At 36.9% G+C, this 21570-nt stretch overlaps 1 protein-coding gene across 9 annotated transcripts in view; it reads left to right on the top strand.

Moving 5' to 3' along the window:
- LOC125268670 (utrophin-like) overlaps positions 1 to 21004 on the top strand; it is a 40795-nt gene extending 19791 nt beyond the window's left edge. For 2 of the 9 annotated variants that reach the window (XM_048191049.1, XM_048191053.1), the window contains exons 11-16: positions 7454 to 7565; positions 9978 to 10114; positions 14946 to 14984; positions 15686 to 15757; positions 17719 to 17842; positions 19685 to 21004. In XM_048191049.1, coding sequence (XP_048047006.1) covers positions 7454 to 7565; positions 9978 to 10114; positions 14946 to 14984; positions 15686 to 15757; positions 17719 to 17842; positions 19685 to 19690 — 490 coding nt within the window. In that variant the 3' untranslated portion in view covers positions 19691 to 21004. Of the gene's footprint in view, positions 1 to 7453; positions 7566 to 9963; positions 10119 to 14945; positions 14987 to 15685; positions 15758 to 17718; positions 17843 to 19684 lie in introns of those variants that run through there. The other 7 variants (XM_048191051.1, XM_048191050.1, XR_007184951.1 and 4 more) reach the window with 7 other exon arrangements.
- Positions 21005 to 21570: the final 566 nt, after the last annotated feature.

Genomic DNA, 21570 nt, shown 5'->3' on the forward strand with positions numbered 1-21570 from the left:
TTCAAATCCCTTCTACATGAAGCTTCGAAGCTTAATGAATCTTGTTTCGAATCAGTGGTTCGGAGCGTGTATCAAACTGCCAAAGTCATGTGATTTAAGTAAACAAGGCTTATGTAATGTAAAATGTAAAGTAATGTAAAATAATAAGTAATGGTTCACAAGTGTTGGCGCAGCCATTTGCGAGAATGATAACCTATAACTTGAATAAATTATACAGAGGAAAAAAAACACACACACCACTCGGTTTTCCTATCGAAACAGGACCTTTTTTTATTTTGCATATATCCATTTATGGATAACAGGTCACATATACGTGATCAGTATGAGGGCACACCCATTACAAACGTTAACAACCCCACTTGCTCTCATACTGTACAATACTGTTTGCAACAACAAACATAACATGAACACAGTCCTGTACCTCTTCCATGCTAAATCCACATGCCAAACATGAACCTCTTGAATTCCTCCAACTCAAAGTTTTGTCACTGGTTTAGTCATAACATCAGCCACCATTTCTTCTGTGGAGCAATATTCATTTGTCACTTTGCCATCACTGAGTGCTGATCAAATGAAATGATGCCTCAACATGTTTGCATCCTTGTCGACACACTGGGTTCTTTCTTTATTTCTCTTTTTTTCTGTTTGCTGTACACACAGTGATCAGCTGAATTCTGCATGAAATCATTCTCACTGAGGTAGTCATTTAACATTTTGTTCCAGTTTTAAAACATACAGTGACTTGTTTAGCTTACAAACAAATTTTTCACCTATGTCTGACTTCATTTCAAATCCTTCTGGCTGTTCCATATAGATCTCTCAGTCAATTGGAACATGCAAATAAGCAGTTTTCACATCCATCTGACTGGAGGTCAAGATCATATTGTGCTGGCATTTGCATCAAGGCACGTACTGAAGTGATATTTGCTGTTGGGAAGAAAGTCTCTTTGTAATCTACACCCATCACTTGACTATATACTTTAGCGACATCTCTGGCCTTGTATGTCTGAGTCTCTTCTCATTATTTTTGATTGCATAGACCCATCTACCCCCCACTGCATATTAACCTTCTGGTAGCGTAGTTATGTGTCATTTTCCTTAAGGGACCTATTTCCTCTTTCATGGCCTTAGCCCACATCTGTGACTCACTTGAACTCATAGCTTCCCTGAATGACTGTGGTACATCACACATTCAGTAACAGTAGTCAACATTGATTAGAATCTGGTCATCACACTCAACATCAGGGGCCGTATTCACAAAACATCTTCAGGCTAAAAGTAGCTCCTAACTTGCCGATTTAGGAGAAACTCTTAAAAATAATGGGCGTGTCAGTCCTAATTTTAGGAGTCCTAAGTTTTTGCTCTAAGAGTATTTCACAAAGCATTTTAGCACTAAAAGTAGCTCCTAAATCTGTGAAACGTTAGGAGTGGTCAAGAGGACTGCTAAATCACTAAGACCAAATCACAAACAGTCCTAATCCACCCAAAGACACTGTACACCATTGAGGCAATAGCGATAGAGCCTTAGTTGCTGAACTTTTTCTTCATAAATGCAGTACATTTTTATTTATAGATTTGAATCTACGATGAGATGCCAAAAAAAAAAAAATATTAAAAAAAAAAATATTGTCTGATTATCTGTGGCAATGGTTTTCATGAGTTCACACTTACAAATGATTGAATAGAGTAAAAATATATATATATAATAATATAATATAATTTGTCGCTTGAATTCTGCATTCTCTTGAGATGAAGACATCTAAGAGGTGGACAATTAACTGTATATGCTAGTTTAATTAGTGACACTTAGCCTACATTTTAAAACCTTTATGGCAACAATATGGCAACATTTTATTTTGACTATGGCAACATTTTTATTAAAAAATATTTATTTGAATAATGCAACATTTGTATTTTAAAACCTTTATTTTAATTTGGAAACATGACACCTGTCACGAATCCAGTCAGTTCCGGACTCCATTTCCCATCATCCTCCCTGCCAGTCACATGCACACTCCACACTAATCACCACACCCAGCTGTAGCTCATTACCTGGACTATAGAGGGTATGCACGTGATGTCACCATCGACCGTTACAACTGCGCTCACGCCCACTGAGTGGCAAAAGACTGAGCGGCAGCATTGGTTTTCAGCGCGAATGTCGCGAAAAACACACAAAACACATCCAAAACGGGAAAGAGCTTTGTGTCTGACTGTACAAATAGCTTTGACACAAACCCTGAGGCATATATTTAAAAACTGCAGAAAGCAACAGGGAAAAAAGCAAATGGATCACTGCAATTCACAAAAAACAGCTAGACTCCAGCAGAGAAACATGGATTTGCAGTTATCATTTTGTGTCAAATTGTTGGATTTTGAGGTAAAATCATACCGTATATATTGTATTGTTATATATTATGTTGACAACTCATCAATTAAATATTTTCCATCTTATATTCTGCATAATTGTGTGTTTTTCAATAAACAACACGGACAAAAACTATACTATAAAACTATATATGTTTTAGGGCTGGACAATATGACGAAATAACATTGATATAAGTGATTACGCGGATTTAAACCTACCTATATTGTAGTAATATAAAATATTCACAGGCAGATTTGCTTTATGTGTCTCCCTGCCGTCGAAATCAGGCTCATATAAATGTCGGGAAACACGATTCCTGGCTGCATGTTAATGTACATTGATTAGGTTCACTTGACAAATTGTAAGGAACACATTCAGTTCCAACCTTTAGTGTAATTCGTTAGTTTTACTCGCGTTTTCGCAGTTTCCCCTGTTAAATCCAGTCACGCAGGAGGTTCTTTTGCCACTCAGTCCAACTGAGGGAGCGCGCTTTCGGCGGGAAAGTGACGTCGATGCATACCCTCTATTTAGGACGCACACACACACCACCTCATTGCGAGGTCTTGTTAACAGTTGTTACATTTCTGAGTGTTTATTATCCTGTGTTCCTGCCTGTTACCCGTTATCGACCCGTTGCTGCCTGTCTTGACCCTTGCCTTGTCTGCTGTTCTGTGAATGCTATCTGCCTGCCTCGATCCACTGCCTGTACCCTGACTACGATTCTGCCTGTCCCTTGCTATTCCTGTTTGCTCCTGTTTGACCCTGCCTGTACGTCCACGCTTACTTCTGTAATAAAGCTTGCAAATGGATCTTACCTTGAGTCCCGCTTCATTACAACACCTCATTCTACAATATTTCTATGATTAAATCGCTGACTCCTCCCCCATCAGCCAATCACTGTGTGTATACTCCATAGCAACGAGATCAACCCCGCCCTTACTCTTAGCTTAAGACTTCAGTCTATTCCTTAGTAAAAGTTGGTCTCAGCAGCTTTGTGAATAGGTTTTAAGAGAAAACTCTTAGCTAAGAACTTTTACTGCTATTTAGGAGAACTCTTAGTGGTAAGATAAAATGTTTTGTGAATACGGCCCCAGAAGCATAATCTTTCAAATATTGGGGAGCTCTCCTATTTCTCGTAGGTTAACGTGTACTGTGATCAACTCACTCTGTCTGAGCACTAGCCAGATTTTTGGCCTCATTTTGAGGTTCATGAGTCTCTTCTGGGGTTTGATCAGTCACATTCTCTTTTGACTGGGAGCATACATATCTTCGGTATGGGGTTTGCTGTATTCTGCCATTGTAGAACCTGTTGTGAATTACTGCGGCAGTCATTACAGCATAGGTCCACAACATCTTAGGTACCTTGCTCTCTAGGAGCATACATCTTGGCATCTCAAACAGGGTTGTCCAATTTCTATCAGCAGTCTCATTTTAATGGGGTGAATATATGGTGCTGAGGTCTCATGTCTAATAGCCTACAATTCTTGCTTAGCAGTGACTGAAACTCTTTTGCCATGAATTCAGTGCTGTTATTTAACACAATTTATGGTCCCATGAGGGGCTGTCAGCAATGAACTTTTCAGTAGCTTTCACAGTGTCACTCTTTGCCTTTAGAAAGTACACAAACACCTGCTGTCCCTTGTTGTCAATCAGACACACCTCTGTGTCACCTCTTCTCAGAGCCACTCCACTCACTCTGGTCCTGTCTACCAACTCAATGTAGTGTTTCTCCAGCTGGAATTTGTCATCAAACCTTTTCCAGTGTCCGTAATAATATGCGATGTCTCACCCGTGTCCACCATCAGTCCTTTTCGTTGCACTCTGTAGAACTGTAGAACTTAAAAATAAATGCGTGTTTGTTTTTGTCCTCTTTATCAGTGGCTTGTTTAACGTTGTCTCTCTTTTTGCATCTGTAGTTCGCATCTTTGTGCATCGAGCTTTTGCAGTAATTACACCACAGTCTTTTGCAATGTTCGTTCAGGCAAGCACAGGCTTTATGCCCCTTTTGTCCGGGACTGAGGCAATCACTATCATCACATTATCATCACTCGTTCTGGTGTGAAACTTTTGTACTTTCAAAACCTTTCTGCAAACATTATGTTTTAAATTAGTCAAAATCATCGCAATTAACAATCTATCACTGAGACTCTCTTCGGCATTTCTCAGTGCTGTTTCGGCTCTGATAATATAATCCTTGACGCTCTCGTTTTGCCACTTTCTGCAGTGACGTTAACTCTGTGTACAGGCTAATTATTCGTGGTTTTCCTTTACCAGCATAACAGTCTCTCAAAATCTGTAGAGCTTTCCTACCGTCGTCCGCTGCATCTCTCATTACAAGAGACAAACTTTTGTCATCCAGGTACTGAATCAGCTCAGCATATGCTTCCCCTGTTTTTATCGGCAGCATCTTCATCATCTTTCTCATCACGTGCGGAAGGCTCTGATAAAATCGTGTCCTTTAGGCCTAGCAAACACAGGTGGCCTAGAAATATTTTCTGTCATAAGTTCTTTTCATCTCCGTCGAAATACAATCTACTCCATTGGTTACCTGCTTTTCTCCTGGGCACATAACCTGTTGGTGCAGCCATTTTTGTGAACGATAACCGGTAACTTTAATAAATTATATGGAGGAAAACCACTTGGTTTTTCTGTCCAACTGGAACCTTTTTTTAATTTTGCATATATCCATTTATGGATAACAGGTCACATACGTGATCAGTATGAGGGCACACCCATTACAAACGTTATTTGTGTGGGCTGTGCCATATAAGTCAAGTCACATTTATTTATAGCACTTTATACAATACAGATTGTTTCCGAGAAGTTTTACAGTAATAAACAGGAATAAAAGTATTAATGTTGCAAAATTCTTCAATTATGAAACAAATTCATTTTCAGCTGTAGACAATTCAGCTCAGCTTTAGTTCAGTGTTGATTCGATTTAGTAACAGTGTCAGTGTTGCAAATTTAATTAGTTATAAAACAAACTCAATTCAACTTTAAAGCAGCTCTACAGAAGTCAGTTCACTGTTGATTCAATTTAGTTGAATAACAGGAAAAAAAATAGTGTCATTATCCAATTCACTTTTCCAATTCAGTTTTGTTCTCATCTGACAGTGTCAGTCAACAGGCATGGTGGCATATCTGAATCTTCTTAACAAAACATTGCACAGGGGTGGTTTTAGACCCTTTTTAGGGGGGCTTCAGCACCGCTGTCTGTCGTCTCACTTGTTTTTAAGTCTTGTCAGTGTAAACATTCAAGTGATTTTAAGACGCTGTGAAAGAGAACTCAATGCAGTACTCGTGTCCTGTGATAGATTGTTTCTGTGCGCACACACACTAGAAGTGCCGAGTTGAGTTCACTTTTGTGTCTTCTTGAGCAAAAACACACAAAATTATGTCAAAATGTCCGTCTTGATGAGTATCCCTTTAAACACAGTCTTAAGTGAATGTAAGCAGTTAAGAAAATAACAGATGTGTGTCAGTATCCATGCATTAGGTCTTAAAGTGACAGCAGCCTCATATACCTTCTGTTTCCTGTGTTAATAATGTTATTTAAACAACAAAAGAAAAAGAGAGAATTACTCACTGCTCTTAATTAAGCAACTTATGTAGCTTTAATGGGTATCTCATTATATTTAGTTCATAAAGTAATACAATTTTCACAAGCACTGTATACTGTTTATTTAATTTGTTTCTATGTTCTCTTGTATTTATTTGTGCTATTGCTTGTAATTTGTTTATTCATTCTTATTTCATTATTGACCATTTACTTGTCTTTAAAGGATTAGTCCACTTTTAAATACACTTTTCCTGATAAATTTACTCACCCCCATGTCATCCAAGATGTTCATGTCTTTCTTTTGTCAGTCGAAAAGAAATGAAGGTTTTTGAGGAAACATTCCAGGATTTTTCTCCTTACAGTGGATTTCAATGGCTACCAACAGATTGAAGGTCAAAATTACAGTTTCAGTGCAGCTTCAAGGGCTTTAAACGATACCAGATGAGGAATAAGGGTCTTATCTAGCGAATCGATCGGTCATTTAAAAAAAAAATACAACCGTTTATGCTTTATAAACAAAATATCGCCTTGAACGTACTTTCCACTTCCGCATTCTTCATAACGCTTACGCTGAATGTCTTACATTCTTACTACTTACTACATACTACTTACGGAACGAACGCGGCGCCAGTTTCGTTTTTTTCCGTAAGTAGAATAGGGAAGGCGTAGGACATTCAGCGTAAGCGTTATGAAGAATGCGGAAGCGGAAAGTACGTTCAAGGCGATATTTTGTTTATAAAGCATAAACGGTTGTATTTTTTTCGAAAATGACCGATCGATTCGCTAGATAAGACCCGTATTACTCATCTGGTATCGTTTAAAGCCCTTGAAGCTGCACTGAAACTGTAATTTTGACCTTCAACCTGTTGGTAGCCATTGAAATCCACTGTAAGGAGAAAAATCCTGGAATGTTTTCCTCAAAAACCTTAATTTCTTTTCGACTGACGAAAGAAAGACATGAACATCTTGGATGACATGGGGGTGAGTAAATTTATCAGGAAAAGTGTATTTAAAAGTGGACTAATCCTTTAATGTTTGAACTTTATATTAGGTAGGCAATATTAGTTTTTGCTGTGGAAATTTCATTGGTATCTAAAATGTTGGTATTGTAAGGTTACATAGGTCAAAAACAACAAAAGCAATCACTTTATTTATTTAGTATGGGCCAGTAAATGTTTTGGCAGGCCAAGTAAATATCTGATCTAAAAAAATCCTTAGCGTTGAGCCCTGAGTCAGTATTTTTGGCTATTTTTAGCTAGTTAACAGTAATACTTGTTTATAATAATGATATGATGACAATTTTCTGTTAGTCAAACAGTAGCCTACAGGTGTGAAGTGTACTGCAGAAAGACTGGTATACCTATATCAATGGTACCATTTCAAGAGGCACCACTTAGGCAATGGTCTCTTGCTACACATTCTCACTGAGGGCTAAACCCCCCCGAGAATGAAATCCTATAACTGCCCTTGGCAATAACAGATCATATAACTGTTACAGTGTGAAACATCTGTTTGTCCTTTAGGTATCGAAGTCTAAAGCACTTCAACTACAACGTGTGTCAGACATGTTTTTTCTCGGGAAGGATTACCAAGGACCATCATCTCAGCTACCCCATGGTGGAGTACTGCACCCCTGTGAGCATCTCGATCTCTTCCTGCTTTTATTTCAGAAAAAAGTATGGTTGTGTTTTCATATAGTTCACTGTGGCCGCAAAATTTAGGGGCGGAAAAAGGGCGGGTGTTGCACCACCCTGAAATTACAATTTAAAATAACTGTTTTCTATTTTAATATATTTTAAAATGTAGGCCTAATTTATTCCTGTGTTGGCAAAACTGAAATAGAAAGCTTTTGTAAACTTATATCATACACTGCCCTTCAAAAGTTTGGGGTCAGTCAGATTTTTTTTTTTGGAAAGAAATTAAATTAATACTTTTATTCAGCAAGGGTGCATTAAATTGATCAAAAGTGACAGTAAAGACATTTATAATGTTACAAAAGATTCTATTTCAAATAAATTCTATTCATCAAAGAAAAAAAATTGAACACAACTGTTCAACATTGATAGTTAAAATTAATGTTTTTTGAGCATCATCATATTAGAATGATTTCTGAAGGATCATGTGACTCTGAATACTGTACTAATTATGCTGAAAATTCAGCTTTGCCATCACAGGAATAAATTACATTTTAAAACATATTTTCAAATAGAAAACAGTTATTTTAAATTATAATAATATTTCACAATATTACTGTTTTTTTTTGTTTTTTGTTTTTTTTAAATCAAATAAATGCAGCCTCGGTGAGCATAAGAGAGATCCCGAACTTTTGAATTGCAGTATATGTTACAACTAAAGGAACAGATGTAAAGATAAATTGAAAATAATTGAAGAATTAAATTAAAATTGAAGAATTTAAGTAAACTAAATTATTTAAACATTTCAGAGTCCCTGTCCTAGCACTATTCAACAAAACACAATTTTGCAAATCAACCATAAAGACTTATTTAGGGAACATAGAAAAACAGTAACAAAGAAACTAAAGATCTTTAAATGGAAGCAACAATTATCTTCAGGAGATGGCAATGCCAACTTAACAAACAAAAGAAGTCTGTTTTAGTAAACTAAATAACCTAAGCACAAAATAAACAGGCAAACAAAAGACATAGAACTAAACCTAACTTCCTCTCTAACTCAATATAAACTGGAGAAAAATATATACAAAATAAATGGCACCCTTCCTTAAATTAAGATATAAACCATTAAAGGTGCCCAAAAATGCTTTTTCACAAGATGTAATATAAGTCTATAAGGTGTCCCCTGAATGTGTCTGTGAAGTTTCAGCTCAAAATACCCCATAGATTTTTTTAAATTAATTTTTATAACTGCCTATTTTGGGGCATCATTAACTATGCACTGATTTTTTCAGCGCGCCACCCCTTTAATTCGCGTGCTTCCTGCCACACGAGCTCTCGATTATATTACAGCACATTTACAAAGTTCGCACAGCTAATAAAACCCTCAAATGGATCTTTACAAGATGTTTGTCATGCATGCTGTATGCATGCTTTGAATTATGTGTGTAAAGTATTTATTTTGATGTTTATATTTGATTCTCTATGAGTTGGAGGCTGTGCTCCATGGCTAACGGCTAATGCTACACTGTTGGAGAGATTTATAAAGAATGAAGTTGTGTTTATGAATTATACAGACTGCAAGTGTTTAAAAATGAAAATAGCGACGACTCTTGTCTCCGTGAATTCAGTAAGAAACGATGGTAACTTTAACCTCATTTAACAGTACATTAGCAACATGCTAACAAAACATTTAGAAAGACAATTTACAAATATCACTAAAAATATCATGCTATCATGGATCATGTCAGTTATTATTGCTCCATCTGCCATTTTCGCTGTTGTTCTTGCTTACCTAGTCTGTTGATTCACCTGTGCAGATCCAGACATTACTGGCTGACCTTGTCTAATGCCTTTCATAATGTTGGGAACATGGGCTGGCATATGCAAATATTGGGGGCGTTCACCCCGACTGTTACGTGACAGTCGGTGTTATGTTGAGATTCACCTGTTCTTCGGAGGTCTTTTAAACAAATGAGATTTATATAAGAAGGAGGAAACAATGGAGTTTGAGACTCACTGTATGTCTTTTCCATGTACTAAACTCTTGTTATTCAACTATGCCAAGGTAAATTCAAATTTTGAATCTAGGGCACCTTTAAATAAATAATGAAGTAAGAAAATACAACTTGCCCTGCACTCAGCGAATAAAAGTGGAAAAATCCATTAACAATTAGTGGACCAGAATCTCCCATACAATTATTTAGCACACAACTAAAATACCTTACGGTACACAAAACATGGGGATAAAATGAGCAAATGTCTGAAACAGGAGAAAGGGACTCTCCGGGACTCTCATATGTATATTTCTTTTTTATTTTCTTTCATGGTTTTTCCAAACCTAAACGCACTCCAGACCAGCCACTGTAATTCTTCATGCACAACAGAACATTTCCCTACAGCCTCTCTGTTACAGACGACCTCTGGAGAAGATGTGCGTGACTTCACCAAGGTGCTGAAAAACAAGTTCCGCTCAAAGAAGTACTTCACCAAACACCCTCGGCTCGGCTACCTGCCCGTGCAGACCATCCTAGAGGAAGAGCATTTGGAGACGTGAGTTTTCCTAGTGGAAATATTCAAGATGCATCTTTCTGGATAAGATCTTATTGAGATTTTTATTTGTCTATGATTCTTGTTTGAACAGTGTATAAGCAGTATCATAATTTGACCATAAGATGCCATATCTCTGTCGACTGAAGTAAAGACTTCCTGTCATCACTCAGCCTCATGGGAAACATGCTTCTGTTTTTCTGAGTTCCTAAATTACTGAAGGTCTATTCATGTGCCATTTTTTGTGCAGGAACAAATTAGAGGCCGTTCATTCATGTCATTTCAAAGCTGCCACTTTAACATCAACACACAAATGCTGCTTCCCTCTTGTGGATGTGAATTTAATTACAAAAGCAATCAGGTGTCTGTTTAGTGTGATCGTGGGGGAAATGAAAAGACAGGACATTTATCATGTTCACGGCAGTCTTTAATATTGAAATAAACCAGCTGTTCTCACTGGCTGTTGTAATGTCGGAGCACGGACAATCATACCAGGTTTGAGTTCATTTTCATTATTAGGTTTTCCTGATTCATTATATGAGAAACTGAGTGACTATTTGGGTGTTTTGTCAAATACAGCTGCTTTTGTCTCCATTTCAACATTTTTCTTTTAAAACTCTAATTAAAAGTTGTAATTAACTTTTTTTCTTTCATAATTTATTTTTGCTACTTTTTAGGTCATTTTTATTCTTATTTTTTTGCAATAATTTTATTGTCCCAGCTTTTATTGTCCCATTTCATATATATATATATATATATATATATTATATAATTTAACATATATTTTTATATAATATATAATATATATATATATATAGAGAGAGAGAGAGAGTTCTCTGATGGTGCAGGCTGATGGGTCTTAACGCAAGCTGAGGATAATTACAGCATTAACTACTGGCACAAGCTGATTGGTCCATGTCACATCTGCAGCCAATGAGCTTGTTGCTCACACATAGCAGTTTGGAGCGCGCTTCAGAGTTCCTCTAAAACCCTCCACCTTCCCCGGCTCCACCTGTTTAGATCTGCTAGGGGTTACTGATATATGCTATTTGTGCAGCAGCACTATGTCTTACTCACAGAAGCGTATCGGCGTATGTATTGGCAGTAGCAAGTTCCTGTACTTGCTCTGCAGCAGCAGCAATAATCTACAGCAGCAGCAATTCAGCAGCAGCAAAGCAGATCTTTTCCGTCAAGACCAAATACATTAACATTGTCATATCCATTACCATGCTAACAATCTTCCGAGTTATCCGAGTTATGATAGAAATATACACAGATCAGGCATAACATTATGACCACCTTCCTAATATTGTGTTGGTCCCCCTTTTGCTGCCAAAACAGCCCTGGGCTGGGAATACCGTTTCCATGAAAGGGTGTACATGGTCTGCAACAATGCTTATGTAGGTGGTACGTGTCAAAGTATCATCTACATGGATAGCAAGACCCAAGGTTTCCCAGCAGAACATTGCCCAAAGCATCACACTGCCTCCGCCGGCTTGCCTTCTTCCCATAATGCATCCTGGTGACATGTGTTCCCCAGGTAAGCGACACACACCTGGCCATCCTCGTGATGTAAAAGAAAATGGGATTCATCAGACCAGGCCACCTTCTTCCATTGCTCCGTGTCCAGTTCTGATGTTCACGTGCCCACTGTTGGCGCTTTCGGTGGTGGACAGGGGTCAGCATGGGCACCCTGACTGGTCTGCGGCTATGCAGCTCCATACGCATCAAACTGTGAAGTACTGTGTATTCTGACACCTTTCTATCAGAACCAGCATTAACTTCTTGAGCAATTTGAGCTACAGTAGCTTGTCTGTTGGATCAGACCACATGGGCCAGCCTTCGCTCTCCACGTGCATCAATGAGCCTTGGCCACCCATGACCCTGTCGCCGGTTCACCACTTTTCCTTCCTTGGACCACTTTTGATAGATCCTGACCACTGCAGACCGGGAACACCCCACAAGAGCTGCAGTTTTGGAGATGCTCTGACCTAGTCGTCTAGCCATCACAATTTGGCCCTTGTCAAACTCACTCAAATCCTTATGCTTGCCCATTTTTCCTGCTTTTAACACATCAACTTTGAGGACAAAATTTTCACTTGCTGCCTAATATATCCCACCCACTAACAGGTGCCGTGATGAAGAGATAATCAGTGTTATTCACTTCACCTGTCAGTGCTCATAATGTTATAATTATATATACTTTATTTGTCATACAACCTGAAATCAAAATTCATTCCAAAAAAAAAAAAACTTTGCCAGCTTTATTTACAAATTTTGAAAGAAAGAAGAAAGAAAGAAAAATGCAACAGTTCCGAAAATGTATCTGCAAAATCTGAAAAACTAGAATAACAGGGTTGGAAAGGTCATCAGTCCTCTGATTTAATATGACGTAGAGCCACCTTTTGCTTTAATTACAGCCATTAATCTTTTTGGATATGTCTGTACTAATTTTGCACACCTAGATTTGGGAATATTTGTAGAACTGCTCAAGTTTAGTCAAATTCTGTGGTAAGCGGCATTGGACTGCTCTATTCAAGTCCATCTACAGATTTTCTATTGGATTTAAGTCAAGGCTCTGACTTGGACACTCAAGAACATTCACTTTCCTATCCTTAAGCCATTGCATTTTTCTTTTGGCAGTATGTTTAGGATCATAGTCATGTTGGAAGGTGAATGACCTGCCCATCTTCAGCTAGCAGAGGGATGCAGGTTTGCAAGTACAAGAATTTAGATGTACTTGGCAGCATCCATTTCCCTTTCAATCCTAATCAATCGCCCAGTCCTGGCTGAAGAGAAACACCCCCACAACATAATGCTGCCAACACCATGCTTGCCAGTAGGTATGGTGTGGTTTGCTGTGTTTGTTTTTGCCAAACATAGCGCTGAAAGAAAGAAGCCTTTTCTGAAAAAGTGCCACACTCAGTCTTGTTTATGCTATGCGAAAACACAACTGGAAGACTCTGATGCCATCTCAAAAGGTGCTATGGTCTGATAAGACCAAAATTGACCTTTTTGGACTGTACTCCAAGCACTATGTTTGCAAAACAGCTGAATATGTGCAGTTCATTCACCTTCCACCACGACTATGATCCTACACATGCCGCCAATTTTTCTTATGATTTTACTTTATTTTATTTTTTAAAATGACCACTATCCATCAGTTATGGTGTCATTTCCACCACAATCAACAATTTTGCCAATAATAAAGTTCTTCAAAAAAAAACTAGTGTACTTGTGTACAATGAGACATCTGTGAAACTGAGGAGCTTGAGATGAAACATGAGACTTCATGTGTGGAAAAGAAAAAAAATCAATGGAAATATCGCATGTGAGCAGAAAGCAATAACTTTTTTTGTGTTTGTGGTAATATTATTTATATAAAAAGAGTTGTCTAGAAAAGTTTAACATCAATTCTACCACACAATGAATATTGATTTACTTTAATATTTATAAGGACAATACAAAATAATTAAAATTTCTGTAAATGTGCCAGTATTAGCCAACTGGCTAATTTCCAAGGGTAGTTCTTTGGGCAGATGTTAAAAGAACCATAAAAATTTAATGGGTTAGTTCACCCAAAAATGAAAATTCTGTCATTAATTACTCACCCTCATGTCGTTCCACACCCGTAAGACCTTCGTTCGTCTTCAGAACACAAATTAAGATATTTTATATAAAATCCGATGGTTCAGAGAGGCCTGCATTGACAGCAAGACAATTAACACTTCAATGCCCAGAAAGCTACTAAAGACGTATTTAAAACAGTTCATGTGACTACAGTGGTTCAACCTTAATGTTATGAAGCGACGTGACTTTAGCAGTTTGATACACGCTCCGAACCACTGATTCGAAACAAATGATTTGTAAAGCTTTGAAGCTTCATGAAGCAGTGTGCTGAAATCATCCATCACTAGATATTGTTGAATAAGGTCATTATTTAGTTTTTTTGGCACACAAAAAGTATTCTCGTCACTTAAAGCGGAACTCAGTAAGATTTGCGAAGCTCCCCCTACAGGTTCCTTCAGTGAATCACACTGTCGTAAATACTCCAAGCGCAGCTCTGGACTACAATGACTACAACGCTCACCAGCGCAGTAGTTTTGCAAATACAGTACAAGAAACTCGATGGAGGTGGGTAATTTTCGAAATTGTCTTATAAAGTCATAATATATACATTGTTTTTGAATTACCATAAAGCATTTTGTCACTCTCGCGTGAACGTGAACATGAGGCGAGATTGTGTCGGGTCGGTGCAGCTCAAGTGCTGTATTCTGGCGTAGACGTGCCAGAGGGGGTTGGTGTACACCTCAAGCACACCACTACAAGTCAATTAACCATCGTAAGGACTTAGAAAACTATTTATGAAGGTAAAAAAAAGTTACTTAGTTCTGCTTTAATAACATTAAGGTTGAACCACTGTAGTCAAATGAACTGTTTTAAATGCGTCTTTAGTAGCTTTCTGGGCATTGAAAGTGTTAATTGTCTCGCTGGCAATGGAGGCCTCACTGAGCCATCGAATTTTATGAAAAATATCTTAATTTGTGTTCCAAAGATAAACAAAGGTGTTGAACAACTTGAGGGTGAGTAATTAATGACAGAATTTTCATTTTTGGGTGAACTTACCCTTTAATACAGACAAAATTTGAGATGTTTAGCAAATTGTATTAATTTATTAAAACAAAATGCGAGTTATTCCTTGTGATGTGTACATAAAGTTTTATTTTTAAAAGTTCACAAAAGTTGAAGAAATGCCCATGTGTGGTTAACACTCACCAGGTCTTCTTGTTGACAGCTATGATATTTTCTTACTCGACTGTCTGTATTTTTGCAGCCCAGTTGGATTTCTAAGTATGTGTCCAGAGGAGTATGAGTGAGTATCTACAGCCTCTCCTCGCGTTCTGTGATCTTGTTTGAATCTCCTCTCCTCCTCCACCCACCCTTCATCTACTTCAGAACCATTAAATGACCTCAGGGAATTCAAGCTGTGTATTTACTCTTAGTATGCAGTGGCCACAGTTAAAATGTAGAAATTTTGTTGTATTAAAATATCACACCAATTAGCAGCTTTACTCAAATGCTGCACTGGTTTTGCTGAAATGCTCTCTTTTTTTCATTTTCCCCCCCAAAAAGGTTTGTTTATACTATTTTTCTTTTAAATAAATGCCACTTTTGGTTTAATATTTTAACTAATGCAATGACATTTCATAATGCATGGTGTCTGGATTCATGTTGACCCACTATATATGCTGAAACAGTGTATTCACACAGCAGGAAAGGTTTTCTTAATTGGCAACATTGAAAAGGTTTCCATAGCAGTCTGCATCCACTAATGAGCAGACTTTTTAAAATGAAGCATCTCTTTTTTTCATCCTATTACAAGTGTCCGAAGATGGCTTAAAATGTTGTGCTTTAAGCTGAAATTTGATTGTTTCCTTAACAAGCTGTTTTGCTATGTTGAAAATTTCACTTTGACAACTGCAGAGAAAAAAAAACCTCTTCAGACATTTTCACATTATTTTACAGTTGGATACCTGCATCACACACTGAACTTTCTTTCACACATCTGTCCAGGTCGACACAAAGAGATGGAGAATCTAGTGCCATCTTACCTGTACCAGAATCTCAACTGTCAACAGGAAAAATGTAAGTCGCACCTGATAGTTTCACTCATGTGCACAATGGTTTGTCATTCTGTCACTCGCTGTGACACCTGACAACTAACAGACTGATGAGTGATCATTTGATTTGACCTCACTGTGAGGTCAAATCACAAATAAATCCATTTCATCCATCAGGACTAATTCATACAGGCACATAATGGCAGTATGCTCATGTTTAATCATAGTGATCCTGAGAATAATTATGCAAAATTTGTACAAGTGTTGTCATAGATCTGTGCAGCAGTGTTATTTTAGTATCACTGAGATACTGAAAAATAATATATAGTTTTCATTTTAATTTCAGCTAAAGTTTTAGTAATGTTGCCACATTTGTCATTTTTAAATGTCTAGTTAATTTTTTTTTTATTTCAGTTTTAGATATTTTAGTACATCAAGTTCAACTAAGTGAATGAGAGGATATAAGTTTTTAATATTTTATTTCAGTTAAAGTTTATTTCTAGTAACTGAATTTTTTTCTCTGGTTTTAGTTTTGGATTAAGTTAACTGTAATATCCCTGCTGTGCCATTAATGACTGAATTACATGGACAGATTTTAAGTAATCATTTAATCGCTGACCTTTTCTTAATTTGGCATTTTTATACACAATATTTTGTTGTCTGTTCCCATGCATGCCACTGATCAGTCACCATACAAGTAATTTTTTTCTGCATAAATGTTTAATAAATAAATATGATGTTCCTGAAAACTTAATCTCTATACTAAACTTAAACTACAGAAGAATGGGCTAAACAAATTAGCTTTAAAGTCAAATTTAAAAATGTGTGTCAATTAAAGGTGCCCTCGAATGAAAAATTGAATTTATCTTGGCATAGTTAAATAACAAGAGTTCAGTACATGGAAAAGACATACAGTGAGTCTCAAACTCCATTGTTTCCTCCTTCTTATATAAATCTCATTTGTTTAAAAGACCTCCGAAGAACAGGCGAATCTCAACATAACACCAACTGTTACGTAACAGTCGGGGTGTACGCCCCCAATATTTGCATATGCCAGCCCACGGTCCCAGCATTATCATTATGAAAGGCATTAGACAAGGGCAAAACGTCTGGATCAACGTCTGAATCAACAGACTAGGTAAGCAAGCAAGAACAACAGCGAAAAATGGCAGATGGAGCAATAATAACTGACATGATCCATGATATCATGATATTTTTAGTGATATTTGTAAATTGTCTTTCTAAATGTTTCGTTAGCATGTTGCTAATGTACTGTTAAATGTGGTTAAAGTTACCATCGTTTCTTACTGTATTCACGGAGACAAGAGCCGTCATTTTCATTATTAAACACTTGCAGTCTGTATAATTCATAAACACAACTTCATTCTTTATAAATCTCTCCAACAGTGTGTAATGTTTGCTTTAGCCACGCAGCACAGCCTCAAACTCATTCAGAATCAATGTAAACAATATAACAGTATACAATACTCACATAATCCGACGCATGCATGCCGCATACATGACGAACACTTTGTAAAGATCCATTTTGAGGGTTATATTAGCTGTGTAAACTTTGTTACGGCACTGTTTAAGGCAAGCGCGAGCTCTGTGGGCGGAGAGCACGGGATTTAAAGGGGCCACAGCATAAATCGGTGCGTTTATAATGATGCCCCAAAATAGGCAGTTAAAAAAATTAATTAAAAAAAATCTATGGGGTATTTTGAGCTGAAACTTCACAGACACATTCAGGGGACACCTTAGACTTATATTACATCTTTTAAAAACATAATCTAGGGCACCTTTAATAAAGCTGATCTATAAAGGGTTTCTTGGAATCCTTACCCATAAATATGAGAAATAAAAATATTGATGCTTTCCTTTGAGAACACAGATAATTAATTAGACATCATCTGTGAGGCAAAATGCAGTATTATGCAAAAGAGTATGCTAAATGATCTGTGTCATCATGGTCATCTTTAATGGCAGGAGTGAAGACCAAATCCACACTCAGATTCACGAGAGACCAGCTATACATGCTCATCAGAGCACATCCGACACTGAGATGATGATGAACGAGCTGGAATGTTCTCTGCAGTCTGGAGGCGGACAGGTACCTGTATTGTGTCACCTGATACATGCTGAGGAGCACTGATGTGTTTCTGATGCCTCTGGGGGCCTGATGCCTTATGAATGCTAACAAAACATCTTCATATAGCCTACTATTATATGGCTGCATCCACAATCACATACCTACTATATAGTAGGTGAAAAAACATGTAGTGTGTCCAAATTCACAGTTTTCATAAAACAAAAAATACCTAATATTTCCAATCAGATTATGAAGTGTGCATCCAATGGACACTTTATTATCCCATGAGGCCACGACCAAGGATTTTTGAATAACTGATATGGACTCTGGTAGATCACATGACAAGTACCCAAAAAGTATCATGAAAAGTACCCGGATGACCTACTATTTTCGGCGAGATTCTGAAGTTCACATTTGATGGACACTTTACTATCCCATTAGGCCACGGGAGAGGATTTATGAATGGCAGTGAAGCGACGGAACTGATGCCGTAGGTCACATGATAATGATAACATGGAGGATGTAGTACGTCCGAATTTCATTCATACTACACACCTTCATACTATATAGAACAGGAGATCAATACATTTTTGATATAGTCATATACACTGCCCTCCAAAAGTTTGGAAACACCCCTGGCAAAGATATCAGCATAAATCCTTTTCATTTTTTTGTGCAAATACATTAAAGTAACTTGACATTATCATTGAAGACCAGCAATAATAATTTTCATTTTGATTACATAATAATGCAATATATACATGCCAAAGTCAGACATGCCCCTTTGCCAGCTGTGATGCCTGATTACTCGTTTAAACTTGGCCCAGGTTTGTAAAAGATTTTGGGGTCAGCACACCTTAATAGCTTCAACAATTGATTGCCAATTAAGTTTAGAATACAATGAACCAATCAGAACCGAGTTTAGGTCAGATAGCTGCTAATGGTGGATATTTTGATGAGTTTTTTCTATGTATAAACTGTTTATATAATAAAATATGTTTTCGTAGTTTGTGTTGTCCCTTATCAGTGCAAAATTATCACAAAATAAAAAGGATTCATGCCAATATTGTCCAAAACCCCACTTTTCTAGGGCGTTTCCAAACTTTTGGAGGGCAGTGTATATTTCCAGGTTAACAGTAGTACTTTGTTAAAGAAAAAGAAAAAAACTAAACAGTCAAAATAGTCATAAATGATAAGGATATTGGGTCCAGAAAGCCAAAGTTAAGCCCAAATGGATATGAATATTACAAGGTAAGATCAGATGTTTTATCAGGTTAAATACATATGGAAGGCGACTGATAAAGAACGCTTTAAAAGATAAAGGGTGGACCATTTTTATATTTTGCTTAACACACAAATAATTTACCCAATTGTTAAAATGAAATGCTCTTAACATGCTGATTAAATAGGCCTATTGCTAAATGTAGATAAAAATGTTGGATTGAACAGTTGGAGTCGACATATACTATATGTAACATTGCTGTCTTCTTGTTTTCTGAAAGTATCAAATATTTTTTGCTTCTCACTTGTTTCTGATACTGTTGTTAAAATAACCGCGTCAACTGCAGCTCCTGTAGCGCTTTATGTCTTTACTTTTGAGAAGTTTATTAGTAGTTCAAATGAAAATTGTTTCAACCCCAAAATTTTTTTCAGAGTAGAACATACTTATTTTAATGGTCACAAAGTAATTACTTATTCAGAAGAAGTACATAGAGAGTATTTGATTTAGGATACAGTATGGCAAATGTTTCCATGCAAGGAGCTTTTTTTCTTTTACATTTGTTAAAACATTTATACATCAAAATAACATTTTTAAGTCTTCAAACTTAAGTTTTAATCTATTATCTACCCTCTTTCCTTAAGGTCTGAGGATGTTTTTCGTGACTTCACATGAGACTCTGCCGTCAATCATATGAGATAGCGGAGGCCTGGGATCTGAAGTTTGAGTTCTTTGCATACGATTTCATCTCGCACCACACGCCAAGATGACTGATGCAGTTTTAGACTTTCATCATCACTGTCTTCTGCTTCTCAAAATGATAAGATCTGTAGTCGACCGCAGTGCAGATGTGTTTGTTTATCCATGAGCTGTTCGTTAGAGGATGACTGTACAGATCAGACCCCACGCGACTTCCTCCCACAGAGACTACCGTCATGCTTTAATGCCACTGATAAAAATTTACACAAACATGACAATCGGCTCTGAGCAATGCAAAGTCTGCTTTAATGTGTACTGTGGAAGGAATACGATTTTTGCAGCTAGGGCAAAAGCAACAAGAATTTGAAAAATAACCACACAAGTGGAGTGTCTCTTCCAATTTCATTGAGATATGTAATAGATGTTTCCCATCTTTGTTCCTTAATATGATGACTGAAACAATATAATGTTATACATTTGTTTACTTGATTTTGATGCTATATTTCTATGCATCTTGTGGTGTCGCAACAAATCTTTACAATTATATTGGAAATGCACTTGTTTGATATTGGTCCTACTGTGAAAAGCTTCTGTCACCATTAAACTTAATTGGATTTGACTGGACAACTTCATCGTAATGGATATAGTTGTCTCAGATGTTCCTGCTGTATTTTCAATCACATTTTAATCATTTAAAATCACATTCAGGCCTCATTTAATTAAAAGATTACTCATAAACAAACTCTGAATATCAATAGTACATGATTAATTAAGGATGTTTTGAACTGGAGGATTCATATCCTTTTGTTTGATTATTGTCACTGATGTTTTTCTTGTTTTTATGCAGACTGCCAGTTACAAAGCAGTTTCTAAAATCAGGATGCTATTAAGGCTGCTCAGACACAAAGTTAACATTTAATGTTCTATTTTGTTTTAGGAGACAATGGAAACTTTTTAATGCCTGTTTAATGGGCTAATGGTTCAAGGAGCTCTCCTCATGATTCATTATGTAATTGGTAATTACTGTATTACATAACGGGCAAATTATAATGCAAAGCAGATGTTGCTAACAAAAAGGATCACTACTTTAAGGATTAAACAGCTTTAAAAGCTCAAACACTGGAGTTTTGTCAAATAGGGCCTACATTAATACTCTCTCTAAAGATGGATTTTAAAAGAACGCATCATTTATTGAAGAACATGGTTGCTTCCAAAATATTACATGCTTCTTTGTTTAGCTAAACAAAGAAACCTGCTGATGTTGTGGTATTACCTGTCTGCCAAACACCTCCTGAAATCTTTGCTGTAAAAGCCAATTTCCATTCGGTTACTGAAGCAGATGAGCCCCTCGGCCTTGGATCCGGTCAGGACATTTATCAATAGTGTGGTTTTTTCTTCCTTTTTTTTTTTCACCAGCTGTTTATGTTTCGATGCAGAGTATTTTATAGAGATATGGCCTAGTGAATGGTGATATATAACCTATTCAGAAGCAACTTTAATGAACATTAAGTATAGTCTTAGGTAGCGAGTTCAATATTTCATTAACCAACTGGGAATTTCTCTCAGGAAACGTGCCGTGAAAAAGAACTGCGGTTTTTGATTCTCAATTGCAGCAGCACCACCTAGTGGTGAAACAGCTTAAAAAAGAAAAATAGATTTTATTACAAATGATATAATCTGTAAAATCAGCTCCACATAATGCACTTAAATGATAAATGTGGACCCATTACTTATTAGTTTACTTTTAATATATCAATGGTTAAAAAAAATACAAAGTAATTAGCAAAGAAAAGGATTATCTACCCATTACATGATTGATGTCAAGCTGGAA

This window comes from Megalobrama amblycephala, linkage group LG5, assembly GCF_018812025.1.
Source record: "Megalobrama amblycephala isolate DHTTF-2021 linkage group LG5, ASM1881202v1, whole genome shotgun sequence".
NCBI classification, from domain to species: Eukaryota; Metazoa; Chordata; class Actinopteri; order Cypriniformes; family Xenocyprididae; genus Megalobrama; species Megalobrama amblycephala.